The following is an 11253-nucleotide window of genomic DNA, read 5'->3' as shown; positions in this document are numbered from 1 at the left end:
CGTCCTTTTCAACTTCTCCAGTCTGGAGAAAAAGCTCTTCCATAAACCTGTAACAGCCTTTGGCTGAAAATACTCCAGTCCAAATATTGTAAGCGGAAAACTTCCAATTATAAACCCAACAAGGGAAGACAAGGTAATTAATCCGGCAGAGCAAGCAAGATAAGGCGTTCCAGAAGTGAAGTACCACAGCAGTAAATCAAATCAGGAGGATGCCAGGAACTCAGATTAAAGAGTTAACATCGGATGAATTCAGCCTTTGTTCCCGACAACCGCCCCTCTCACTTGCCTCTCCTTTAAACTCCATCCCCAGGTGTGCCTTGTGAAGGGAATCAGCGCCCTTTCCTCCCTCGTAAGCCACGCAACCACGCTGCTCTGTTCTCTGTTCTTCCCTGTGTGTCCTAGGATGAGGAGGGGATGGGCCTTGGTCTTCATCTGAACCCCCCCTCTCCCTTGTTCTACCTCTCCCCTGCTCTGCCCAGCCTGACTTTGCCCTTCCCTAGTGTCCTCCACAGCCAACGGAGCCATTCTTCCGCTCTGTCAACTGTCCGTCTCCCCTCCTCGGATTCAGACTGACGGGGGGCATGACACTTGGCTTGGAACAAGGTGGAGCGATTTCTGGTTCTGTCCCTCCATTATGTCAAGGAGAAAAAAAAGGGTTGGGGACATTTACAGATTTTGGAAGGGGCTTCGTTCTCTCGCTGGATTTCTGAAACTCGGATTTGGTCAAGCCCCTGGTGCTGGGATTGGCACCCACCATCTATCCCTGGGTGCAACCTTGGAGGAGACGGAGCCGCATAAATGAAGGGAGCCAGTCTGTGCCTGCTAGGAATACATTTTATTTTCCAAGGACGTGAACTTATCTTTCATCAGTATAAGTGTGACTCGAGTACAATGCTTTGCTAGAAAACAAATTAGTAAAATAGCAGATTATTCTGTGGAAAAGGCTATTATTAAACTGAATAGAAAACAGGCAAGGGGGGATGAGCAAGAAAATGCCACAAAGTTACTTCATTCTTAAGACACAAAAATAGGCTCCAGTCTCAGCGATGTTACGACACCAAGCAAGGCAGAGCGCGGCCGGAAAGCCTCGGGGGGGCAAGGCGGAGGAAGCGGTCACAAGGGCCCCCTGCACTGAAACGGGCTCCGCTCCGCTCCGCTGGCCGGCCGGCCGGAAAGCCACCAGCACCAGAGCAAAAGCGGACTTGGAGAGTGAGCAGAGCATGTTGCCTTCACATCAGAAGCCGGAGGGGGAGGGAGGAACTTCAACGTTTAACCGAGGGGCTCCCACAGGGGAAAGCCTCCCCTCCTTCACATGCGCGGGATGCTCCCCGGCTCGGCTGCTTTTTTTTTGCACACACAGAATGAGCATCTTCTGCTTGCTAAATTCCAGTTATGAACTCAAAAACAGTCAAGCTATAGTGTTATCTGTCCTCTTTTTTTCTTTTTTTTTTTTGAAACAAGAAAGACCAAACAAAAATAAAAAGCACAGGGTAGAATCTGGTAATATTCCAGGATTAATAAAGGGAAGATGCGTAAAGACCAGAGCCTTCCCTTTTGGGGTGGGGAGAGGGTCTTCAAGGGTCACTCTTCTTCTTGCTCTTCTTGAGGAAGGACGGGGTGCGGAACTTCTTCTTCTTTTTGGAGGGGGACTTCCCCGGAGACTCCTCGCTGCCGGCTTCGGCCGCTGCCCCCTCCTCGGCCAGGGGGGAAGGGGGAGGCTCTCCGCTCGAGGAAGGGCAGGGCTGGGGGCTCTCGGGAGGACCCTCCTTCTGGGGGACGGCAAGGTCGGGGTCGTCCTCCTCCGTCCCAAAGACTTCTTCGGAAGGCTGGTCGGGAGTGGTGACGTCTGGGAGGCTTGGCTGGGAGGGGGCCGTTTCGCTGCTGCAGTCGCCGCCTTCGTGGCCTGTCTGGACAGGAGGGCGTTCTGGGGAACAAGCGACAGGAGAGACAGGTGAAGAGGGGGCTTCCTTGCACCCACTTTCCTCAACTGGCCTCTGAGGGGAGGGGGGGTTGCTCCTGGGGATCCCATCCCCGTGGCCCGAGAGAGAGAAACCGGCCAGGTTCTCCCTGGGAAGATTTACAAGTAATTTTGAGCCTTCTCCAATCACAGGGGACTCGGTTTGCAAGACAAGGTTTGAAGTACCCATGTGGTCGACGACAATTCGCCGCAGCCAACTGGCTGCGGGACAAGAGTCCCATCAATATTAACGAAATAGTGGAAAGGAACAATTGAAGACCTCTATCTAAGGGGATCCCCAGACTGTGAGGTTCACAAGCATAGGGTGACATCGGCCTTCAGCCTCCCCCAGGGCTGATTCCAGGTCTGAGGGAAGAGCTCCAGCACATAAGGCCCGAGAGGATGCTGCAGGTCCTCCCAACCTCAATTTTTCTTGAGGACGTTTTCTTCCAAACGTCCGGAACAATCCTGGACAGTCACCAACTGCCATCCCCGGTTTTTGGTGGATTAGGTGAATGGCAAAGTTGTGGCCAGAGTTTAGTTCTTTCAGGGGCTTATGGAAACCCTCCCCCACCCCGCCGAATCAGCAACAGTGGTGGAAACAGGTAGGCCTTTTTCATACAGGTGTGCGCACCTCTCTTTCTTTACCTCTGTTCTTATAAACCAGAGATGGGCAACAATGGCCCCTTCAACTCCCAGAATTCGTGAGCCAGCCACGGGAAGTCTGGGAGTTCCAGAACTGGAATTCCCAAAGAACTCGGGGAGTTGGAAGTTTGGGGGGTCATAGTTGCCGACCTGTGTTAAAAAGGAACGCAGGGACTCCCAACAGGTAGCTTGGTTGCCAGCCAAGCAAACATGAGCTAATTTTGGTATCTGAAAGGCTAATAATGCAAAGCTGCATGCGTGGCATCAAAACCCAGACCAATGTGAGGTCCCAGAGCCCTCAAGGGGCCGAGAAGGGTAAACACCCACACTCGGGCATGGCAGGGGGAGAAGCATCCTTCGGCCTGGCCCTTGGAGCCACTCTTGATATGCAAAGAGGGAAGATAAAAGTTCCCAGCTCTGCAGGGAACCTTTGGCCGTTCTGCTAGATGAAGTGAGGAAATATGAAGGGTTGAGACACCTGAGCATCTCCCGACAACCAGCAGTTACAAGGAGGAGCAACGGACCAGCTTGTGACGCTGTTCCATTGGAAGAAATCAATTAAGTTTATACTGGTCATTCTGTTAAGACATTTCCTGGTTCGCCTGCCAGGAAAAAGTTCTTTTACCATCTGGTGATTTTAAGAGGAAGGACGTGTTCAGAAAAATAAATAAAAAATAAAGAAGTCATAGCACATTCTGGAAAGATTCCAGGTTATGCTCATTTTTAAGTAAAGGTAAAGGTTCCCCTCCTTGCACATATGTGCTAGTCGTTCCTGACTTTAGGGGGCAGTGCTCATCTCCGTTTCAAAGCCAAAGAGCCAGCGCTGTCCGAAGACGTCTCCGTGGTCATGTGACCAGCATGACTCAACGCCGAAGGCGCATGGAACGCTGTTACCTTCCCACCAAAAGTGGTTCCTATTTTTCTACTTGCATTTTTTTAACGTGCTTTCGAACTGCTAGGTTGGCAGAAGCTGGGACAAGTCACGGGAGCTCCCTCCATTACGTGGCACTAGGGATTCAAACCGCCGAACTTAGCCAATTTAAAACATGAGTGAATCGGGAGATGGGAAGATCTAGCCAGATCATTCTCTTTATGTTTTTCTAAGCAGAAGTTGGGGTCTCAGAATCATCGCTGAATTTTTTTTTTAAACCATTCTGCATTCCCTCCTTTACCTTTTTTATTTATTTGTATTCAAACAATTCTGCGCATTTCGTTTCAAGTTTAGAATTTGTTAGCACAGGGGTCATAATGACTTCGAACTCGGCAAATCAAAAACTGTTAGAAGTTTAAAACAAAACAAAAAAACTTTGTTAGGTAATTTAAAAGCAGAGTGAAAGGATAAAAGCCATTTGGCAAATTAAAAGGTCAATTAGCTGCTGAAAATACGTCACAAGTCTTCTTTTTAACTCCTTTCCTACTTTCATTTTTTTTTTTAGTGCTCCGGACAGAAAAACAGTACTTTCCTAATTAAGATTTAAAACGCCTGCTGGCAAGATTATGGAGAACACCGAAAAGTTACTTCATAAACCATCATCTGGTTTATTAGATTATATCTGAAGGGATGCTCTCTTTCTAAGTGGAGAGCCTGAAGAAGAAAAACAGAGACCTAATAAATCGAGCAGGACTAATGTGCATTCTTCATAACTTACATGAAATATGTAGCCATCCCGATAAGATTTACCGTATTTTTCGGAGTATAAGACGCTCCGAGGTGTAAGGCACACTTAGCTTTTGGGGAGGAAAAAGGTGGGGGGGGGAATCTGCCTCTGCCTCCCAGCAATTTGCCTCCTTGCAGCAAACAGCCTGTTTCCGTTTCAGTACAGCCTGACTAGCACAAGCAACTGATTGTTTAGTTGAATCGGCCTTCTGACGACCAGCTGTTTCAGGCTGCAGAGATCGCTCCTGCCTATTGCTGCCTCCGCACGCCCCATTTTCGGCCTCTGCATCCCATTATCAACCTCCGCCTGCTCCATTTTTCCACCCATTCTAGGCGGCGGGGATCGGAATGGGTGCAAAATGGGGAGAACAGAGGCTGAAAATGGAATGCGGAAGCCGAAAATGGGGTGTGCGGAGGCGGCAATAGGCAATCGCTGCAGCCTGAAACAGCTGATCATTGGGAGACCAATCCAACCGACAATCAGCTGCTTGCGCCAATCAGGCTGTGCTGAAACTGAAACAGGCTGTTTGCTGAAGGAGGCAAATTGCTGGGAGGAAGAGGCCAAAGGGAGAAGGCCGGCGGGTGGGCAGGGCTACATTTGATGTATAAGACGCACCTAAATTTTCACCCTCTTTTAGGGGGAAAAAGTGCATCTTATACTCCGAAAAATATGGTAAATATAGCAAAGGGATTGTGTGTTCCCATTTTATAGAAATTACGAGATTTGCCCCCGTACACATACAGATCGTACTCAAAGTTACAATGGTCATATGTTGAGGACCAGAGAAAGGCAGGTAACTGGTTTCTTTACTCAAAGCATCATTTGAGATGGGCCTGATGCCCAGAAGGAAGGTTGGCCACTCGGAAAAAGTAGGAGCGTTGTGATGAACACAATATGCCTATTTACTGTGTTGGTATTTCTCTCCTAAGAGAAATTTCCAAGGTTCAGTGATTATTGTTATGTGGCAAGAAGCATAACCTCTCTAGCCAATGTCTTCCTTCCCTCTGGGGGAAGGATTTTTTGTCACCCCTGGTGAAGTGGGTTATAGCGCCAAGATTCAACCACAGCTACACGCATCTAATCTGGGCTCCAAATTAGATGCGCCTCCGATCTGCTGAAGCTGGCCAAGCGAACGAAAGAATGAAGCAAACTCAAAAAAAAGAGGAATGCCAAGCACTTGACGGATCAAATTCACACCATGAGGAAGACATTGGGAGGGGGGGGGGAGGCAAAAAAATAATAAAAGTAAAATAAGATCGTTAACAAGGAAGCGAAGCAGAGAAAAACAAGGCAGGGCAAGCAGGAGGAAACTCCGTGGGTACTTACTATGGCAACAGGTACTCTTTAGCATATCCACATCCTGTTTGTAAGGCAGCCACAGGAAGAAGAAGGGGGAAAAAAAGAAAGCACAAAGAGAAAATCTATGCATCCATCCACAGCCACTGAGTCGGAGAGAAAGAATGGCTGACGCCCATTCTTGAGAGGTTACAGAATGAAATGGGGAAGGGGGGGACACAGATCATTTCATCACAGATGGGTGGCAATACCCAGGGGGACGAAGACGACAAGGGGACACACACGGCTGCTGGTACATTTGTCTTGACGGTCACCAAGCCACACTCAACGTCACGGAAAGATGCCTCTGGCTTAGGCCGCCCTAAGGAGACCCGAAAAGGAAGACATCTTTCTAAAATAAAACACCAAAACGGGGAAACCCAATTACGTCAACGCTTAAGGAAGGTGCAACCCAGATGCTGGCTCCTCCTCCTCCTCTCCCCTTTATCCTATCCTGCACTCCCGACCCTCTGCTGGGTTTGTGGGAAGAAGCATCCCCCCCCCCCCGGGTGATGATGGCGGCCAGGAGTGACCAGAATATGGGTTATTGCTCGGGGGGGGGGGGGTGGAAGGAAGGAAGGGGGGGGCGCTCTGGGCTGATCATACCCAGGAGAACCCAGGCTGAAGGCAAGGCTGACGAACCAGCTCAAAGGAAGGCAACACAACAAGGAGTCTTGTGGCACAGTGGTCACAATGCAGCATTGCAGGCTGACTGCCAGCAGTTCGATTCTCACTGGCTCAGGGTTGACTCAACCTTCTGCCTTTTCAAGGTTGGTAAAATGAGGAGCCAGATTGTTGGGGGCAAAAAGCTGACTCTGTAAACCGCTTAGAGAGGAATATAAAAAGACTATGAAGCAGTATATAAGTCTAAGTGGTATTGCCTTTTTTCTCCTTCCTTCCTTCCTTCCTTCCTTCCTTCCTTCTCATTTACTTCTTCGATCATTCATTTTCATTTACTCCTTCCTTCCTTCCTTCCTTTTCATTTACTACTTCCATCCTTCCCTTTTCTTCCTTCCTCCCTCCCTCCCTCCCTCCCGTGGTGGCACAGTGATTAGAATGCAGTATTGCAGGCTAACTCTGCTGACTGCCAGGAGTTCGATCCTGACCGACTCCAGGTTGACTCAGCCTTCCGTCCTTCTGAAATCAGTAAAATGAGGGGTCGGATGGTTGGGGGGCAAGAGGCTGACTCTAAGCCACTCGGGACTGTGAAAACTTTGTGAAGCGGTATATAAGTCTAAGTGCCAGTGCTATTTCCCTGTTGTTGCCAAGAAAACCACAAGGGATGTACCCGGGAAGTCCTCAGGATTTTAGAGCAAGGAGGGGCGATTATGGCAACTTTGCCACCTGTGTGGACTTCAATTCCCAGAATTCCTGAGCCAGCAATGCCTGGCTCAGGAATTCTGGGAGTTGAAATCCACAGGTGGCCAAACTGCCTATAATTGCTCACTCCTGATTTATAGTTTCTTCTGATCTGGAAACTAATTTCCCAAAACGTCAGGATTAAGCATAATGGAAGGATTCACCCCGTGAGCTAAAACAAGAAATAAACCCCCTTGAATCGCCTGGTTTTTAGTTCCATAATGTCTTAGGGACCAATTCTAGTGCAACATGCGTATCTGCTACCAAAGAAACTTTGTGTTGGAAAATCTGAGGAGAGGAAGAAGAGATTGGATCACACATCAGGTCAGATCCTCCGCCTTATTAGATTTTGGGATTTGAAAAATGTGGACCAAATGCTCTGTACGTTTCCAGGAAGTAAAACAAGACGCACTGTTTCACCGGCTGCAAATAGACGTAATTATGATGGCATATGATCTTCCTTTCCGAATTAATCCCAGATCTGGAATCTCTGTGTCAAAGGCAAAAAGTTTCAACACCCAATCTGAACATGTTCAGGATGCGTGTGCTTGGTTTCACCGAGTAAGCTTGTCAAGATACAGGCAGTCCTCAACTTACAACAGTTCCTTTAGGGACCGTTCAACGTTCAAATGGGGACTGAAGAAAAAAAAGGACTTCAGGACTGTTGCTCTCACTTAATGACCGTGGTAGCATCCCTGTGATGACGGGGGTCAAAATTCAGGCACTTGGCAGCTGACTCACATTTGTGACGGTCAGGGTCCAGGGTGGGTGGGTGGGAGACACATCAAAAGCAAACTCAACGGGGAAGCCATTTTTAAAAACCGTTTGGCTACCTTAACCATTGCCACGACTCACTTAACGACAGTGGCACGAATGTAAAAAAAAAAAATGGGCCAAATCTGGCTTGGCAAATGTTTCACGTAGCAACTTAAAGGTTAGGGGCTCGATTGTGGTCGCGAGCCGAGGACCACCTCTCTAAGCAGCGTCTGTTTTAATTAATCAGAAGGAAAAAAAAGGGAAGGGCATCTTTAGATCTTGATACGCAAATCGCAGAGAGGGACGGAGGTCCACGGATGGCTACACGCAAAAAAGACGACATTGGAGAGCTGTGAGGAACGGAGAAGCAAACACACACAACACACACAAAGACACAAACAAGGCTGGAAGGGCCGGGGAGACCCAGTGGCTACACCTGAGGGCCATTAACCTGGGATTCTTCCCAAAATTAGTGAATGAAGCTCTATTGAAGTGAGGGGGGTGGGGGAGGAATGGCCTCCGAGCGAAGCCGGTACGCTTTGAACCAATTTTATTCTCCCAGTTCAAGGCAGAGAGAGGGACCACGCGTGGGTAACATATGGATCGGACGTAAAACGGGGAGCTACTGGATTCGCCAGAGGGATTGGGGATGCTTTGAAGAAACGCTGGAAAGCTATAATTGCCCTTCCTGGCCACTGAGAGTGGAGTGAATTTGTCCGTCGAGAACCTTCCGGGGGGGCGGGTGATTTTCTTGGGAGCTCCCTTTAGCTCCGCCTTCCGTCCTGGGGTTTTTTTTTTTGTCGATGGAAACACAACGCCTCGGGTGCAACTCACACAACACATACCTTCCTCGAGTTTGACCGGAGTGCTGGGTGGAGTGGAAGCAACAGTTTGGTCCGGAGAGCTGCGATCGCCCTGCTGTCTGCCGTCTTCACAATCTTCTACACAAAACAGATTACAATTGAATTCTTTTTTTAAAAAAAAATCTTATATTTCTTTTTTTTCCCCCCTGTAGATATAAAAAATGAGGACCCAGATTGTTGGGGGCAAGAGGCTGACCCTGGGAACCACTTAAGAGAGGGCTGTTAAAGCCCTGTGAAGCGGTATATAAGTGCCATTGTGATTGCAATATCTCCGCGTAGTGATTCGCTTAGCAACCGTGGCAAGGGAAGTCATAAAATGGACTCAACTCACTCAACTAATGTTTCACTTAGCCATAGAAATGTCGGGGGCTCAATTCTGGTGGTGGATTCCCTGTAACTGCAGCTATTTCTCTCCTTTGCAAAGGTGCGGTTAACCCAACCCCAACCCTTCTCATTCACAAGGAGCAGGGAAAGGTATAAAACTCCTGGAAACAAATACACGACGACGCATAAATCAGAGTGGCGGCCCTGTGGTTCGCCTTCTGGGCCGCAAGTCAGAGAGAATTTTTCTGACCATGGCGTGGTTAGGCCAAACGCGTGGCATGGATTCAGAGATGCCACGAGCATCGGCCTGGGGGGGGGGGGCTCTGGAAGGGACGCCACGTGTCCCAGGAAGGTTTGCCCCTTCAGCCAGGTGTGACGGGATCGCAGGTGAGGGCGCCCAGCTGATGCCGCGCACAAACCTTCGGACTGTCTCTGCTTCCTCTCGACTTCTCGGCGATACTCGTCCAGTTCTTGGTCCGTGAGTTTGTGGAAAGGGTTGGGTCCAGTGGTGCTGATGATGACGCGGGGCTGGTACTCTTTCTCGATGATGGCCTTGGAGGCAGTGACCAGCTCCCCCTAAATCAGAAGAAGAGAACGCGCGCTCACCGTCCGCGGTATATAACCCTGGAGGCATGGGGGTGGGGGTGGGATGGGAAGCGGTCAATGGTAATTAAGCAATGAATTTAATTTGGAATGGAAAGGAGAGGCTGCCCTGCTGATCTCGCACTAGGAATCTGTTGTGGCCTGTCGGCCCTTCCAGCAGCCAAATTAGAGGAGGCGGAGGAGGCGGTGTGAGAGTCAGGATCAGCATCAAGGGAAGAGGGTATGCAGCTAGCAGAGAGAAAGAGAGAGAGACAGAGGAGGAGCCTGGGCCGTCCGTCAACCCCCAGATGGAGAGTCAACAGCCCCCAGGCTTGGACGTGGCTGATGAGGAAGAGGAGGAACAAATGGGTCCAGTGCCTGACGCACGGATGCACAGAAAGCAGAGGAGAGGAGAGCAGTGGAAATCTATGGGCTGGTCCTTGGGACGGAAGAGCCACCGCTGCTAGCGAAGGCCCACCCTAGTTCTGGGGATAAAAGGCAGGGGATGGAGATGAATAGATGTGGCAGAGGAGAGGAGAGCATTGGAAATCTATGGGCTGGTCCTTGGGCTGGAAGAGCCACTTCTGCTAGCAAAGCCCCATCCTAGCTTTGAGGATCAAAGGCAGGGGGTGGAGATGAATAGATGTGGCAGAGGAGAGGAGAGCATTGGAAATCTATGGGCTGGTCCTTGGGACAGAAGAGCCACCAGTGCTAGCGAAGCCCCACCCTAGCTCTGGGGATCAAAGGCAGGGGGCGGAGATGAATAGATGTGGCAGAGGAGAGGAGAGCAGTGGAAATCTATGGGACGGTCCTTGGGACAGAAGAACCACCACTGCTAGTGAAGCCCCACCCTAGCTCTGGGGATCAAAGGCAGGGGGTGGAGACAAACAGATGTGGCAGACAACTATTCATCTCCCTGCCTGACAGACTTGTTAGTCTGCGTTGAGAGAGAAACTTTTTGCCGGGGCTGCTGGCACTCCTAATAAAGGGAACTTTTAGTTAAATAGAGAGGGCTTGTTGTGTTTGGGAGCTGGGTCAAAACAGAATCTAACACGGCCAATTTTTTTAGAAAACAAAACAAAACGAAGTTGATTAAATTATTACAAGCTAGTAAAAACAGCTTTCTGATTAAACTGCACCATAAACATAGCCAATAAATCACCGAGTGGCCACACGAAGGGAAGAGCTAAAGAACAGGGGTCGACTTGGGAGTGAGGCCACAGGTGGATAGTGAATGGCCCCTCCCAGAGGAAATAAAAGAGGAGCGAAAGGGGAGTGGAGTTTGCAGGAGGCAATTCATTCGTTAGTTTGTTTCAGGAGTGTGAAGATTTGTCCCTGAATCTCAGAGACTCTGTGCCCGGCCTTTCCTTGCACAGGACCTCATTGGGAAAATATTTACATGGCAGCTTTCCAAGCTAGATAAGGTCTGTGGTCATAACTTCACCTTTGAAAGACTGTTTGCCAGGCCTTGGCTGAATGTAAAGGAGAGGAATTCACACTCAAGGGATTTTGTCGGGACCAGGAATCTGCCTCGTGCTTTTTGGGGAAGCCTAGGTCAAAACAATAGGCTGGTTGGGGAGAGTTGAGTAGCCTGATCTCAATTGCAAAGGCCTGGCTAAGACTGACCCTCAAACCGAGCTGGTTTTCCCAGCGTTTTCTCCGAAGGGCTAAGATAGGGAAAGGGAGCAAAAGAGAAGCAGGAGAAAAGGAGGGGAATGCAGGGTTAGGAATAAGGCCAGGAGGCCCAATAGCAAAGGCAGAAGGAAAAATGAAG

At 49.4% G+C, this 11253-nt stretch overlaps 1 protein-coding gene across 4 annotated transcripts in view; it reads right to left on the bottom strand.

Moving 5' to 3' along the window:
• Nucleotides 1-816: 816 nt before the first annotated feature.
• Nucleotides 817-11253, bottom strand: part of ADD1 (adducin 1) — a 44804-nt gene continuing 34367 nt past the window's right edge. For 2 of the 4 annotated variants that reach the window (XM_032223790.1, XM_032223792.1), the window contains exons 13-15: nt 9317-9473; nt 8556-8651; nt 817-1924 (exon numbers count right to left, since the gene is read on the bottom strand). In XM_032223790.1, the coding sequence (XP_032079681.1) occupies nt 1575-1924; nt 8556-8651; nt 9317-9473 (603 nt within the window). In that variant the 3' untranslated portion in view covers nt 817-1574. Of the gene's footprint in view, nt 1925-5585; nt 5621-8555; nt 8652-9316; nt 9474-11253 lie in introns of those variants that run through there. The other 2 variants (XM_032223793.1, XM_032223794.1) reach the window with 2 other exon arrangements.

This window comes from Thamnophis elegans, chromosome 9 (genome assembly GCF_009769535.1).
Source record: "Thamnophis elegans isolate rThaEle1 chromosome 9, rThaEle1.pri, whole genome shotgun sequence".
In the NCBI taxonomy this organism is placed as follows: Eukaryota; Metazoa; Chordata; class Lepidosauria; order Squamata; family Colubridae; genus Thamnophis; species Thamnophis elegans.
This window is presented reverse-complemented; position numbering and strand designations above follow the sequence as displayed.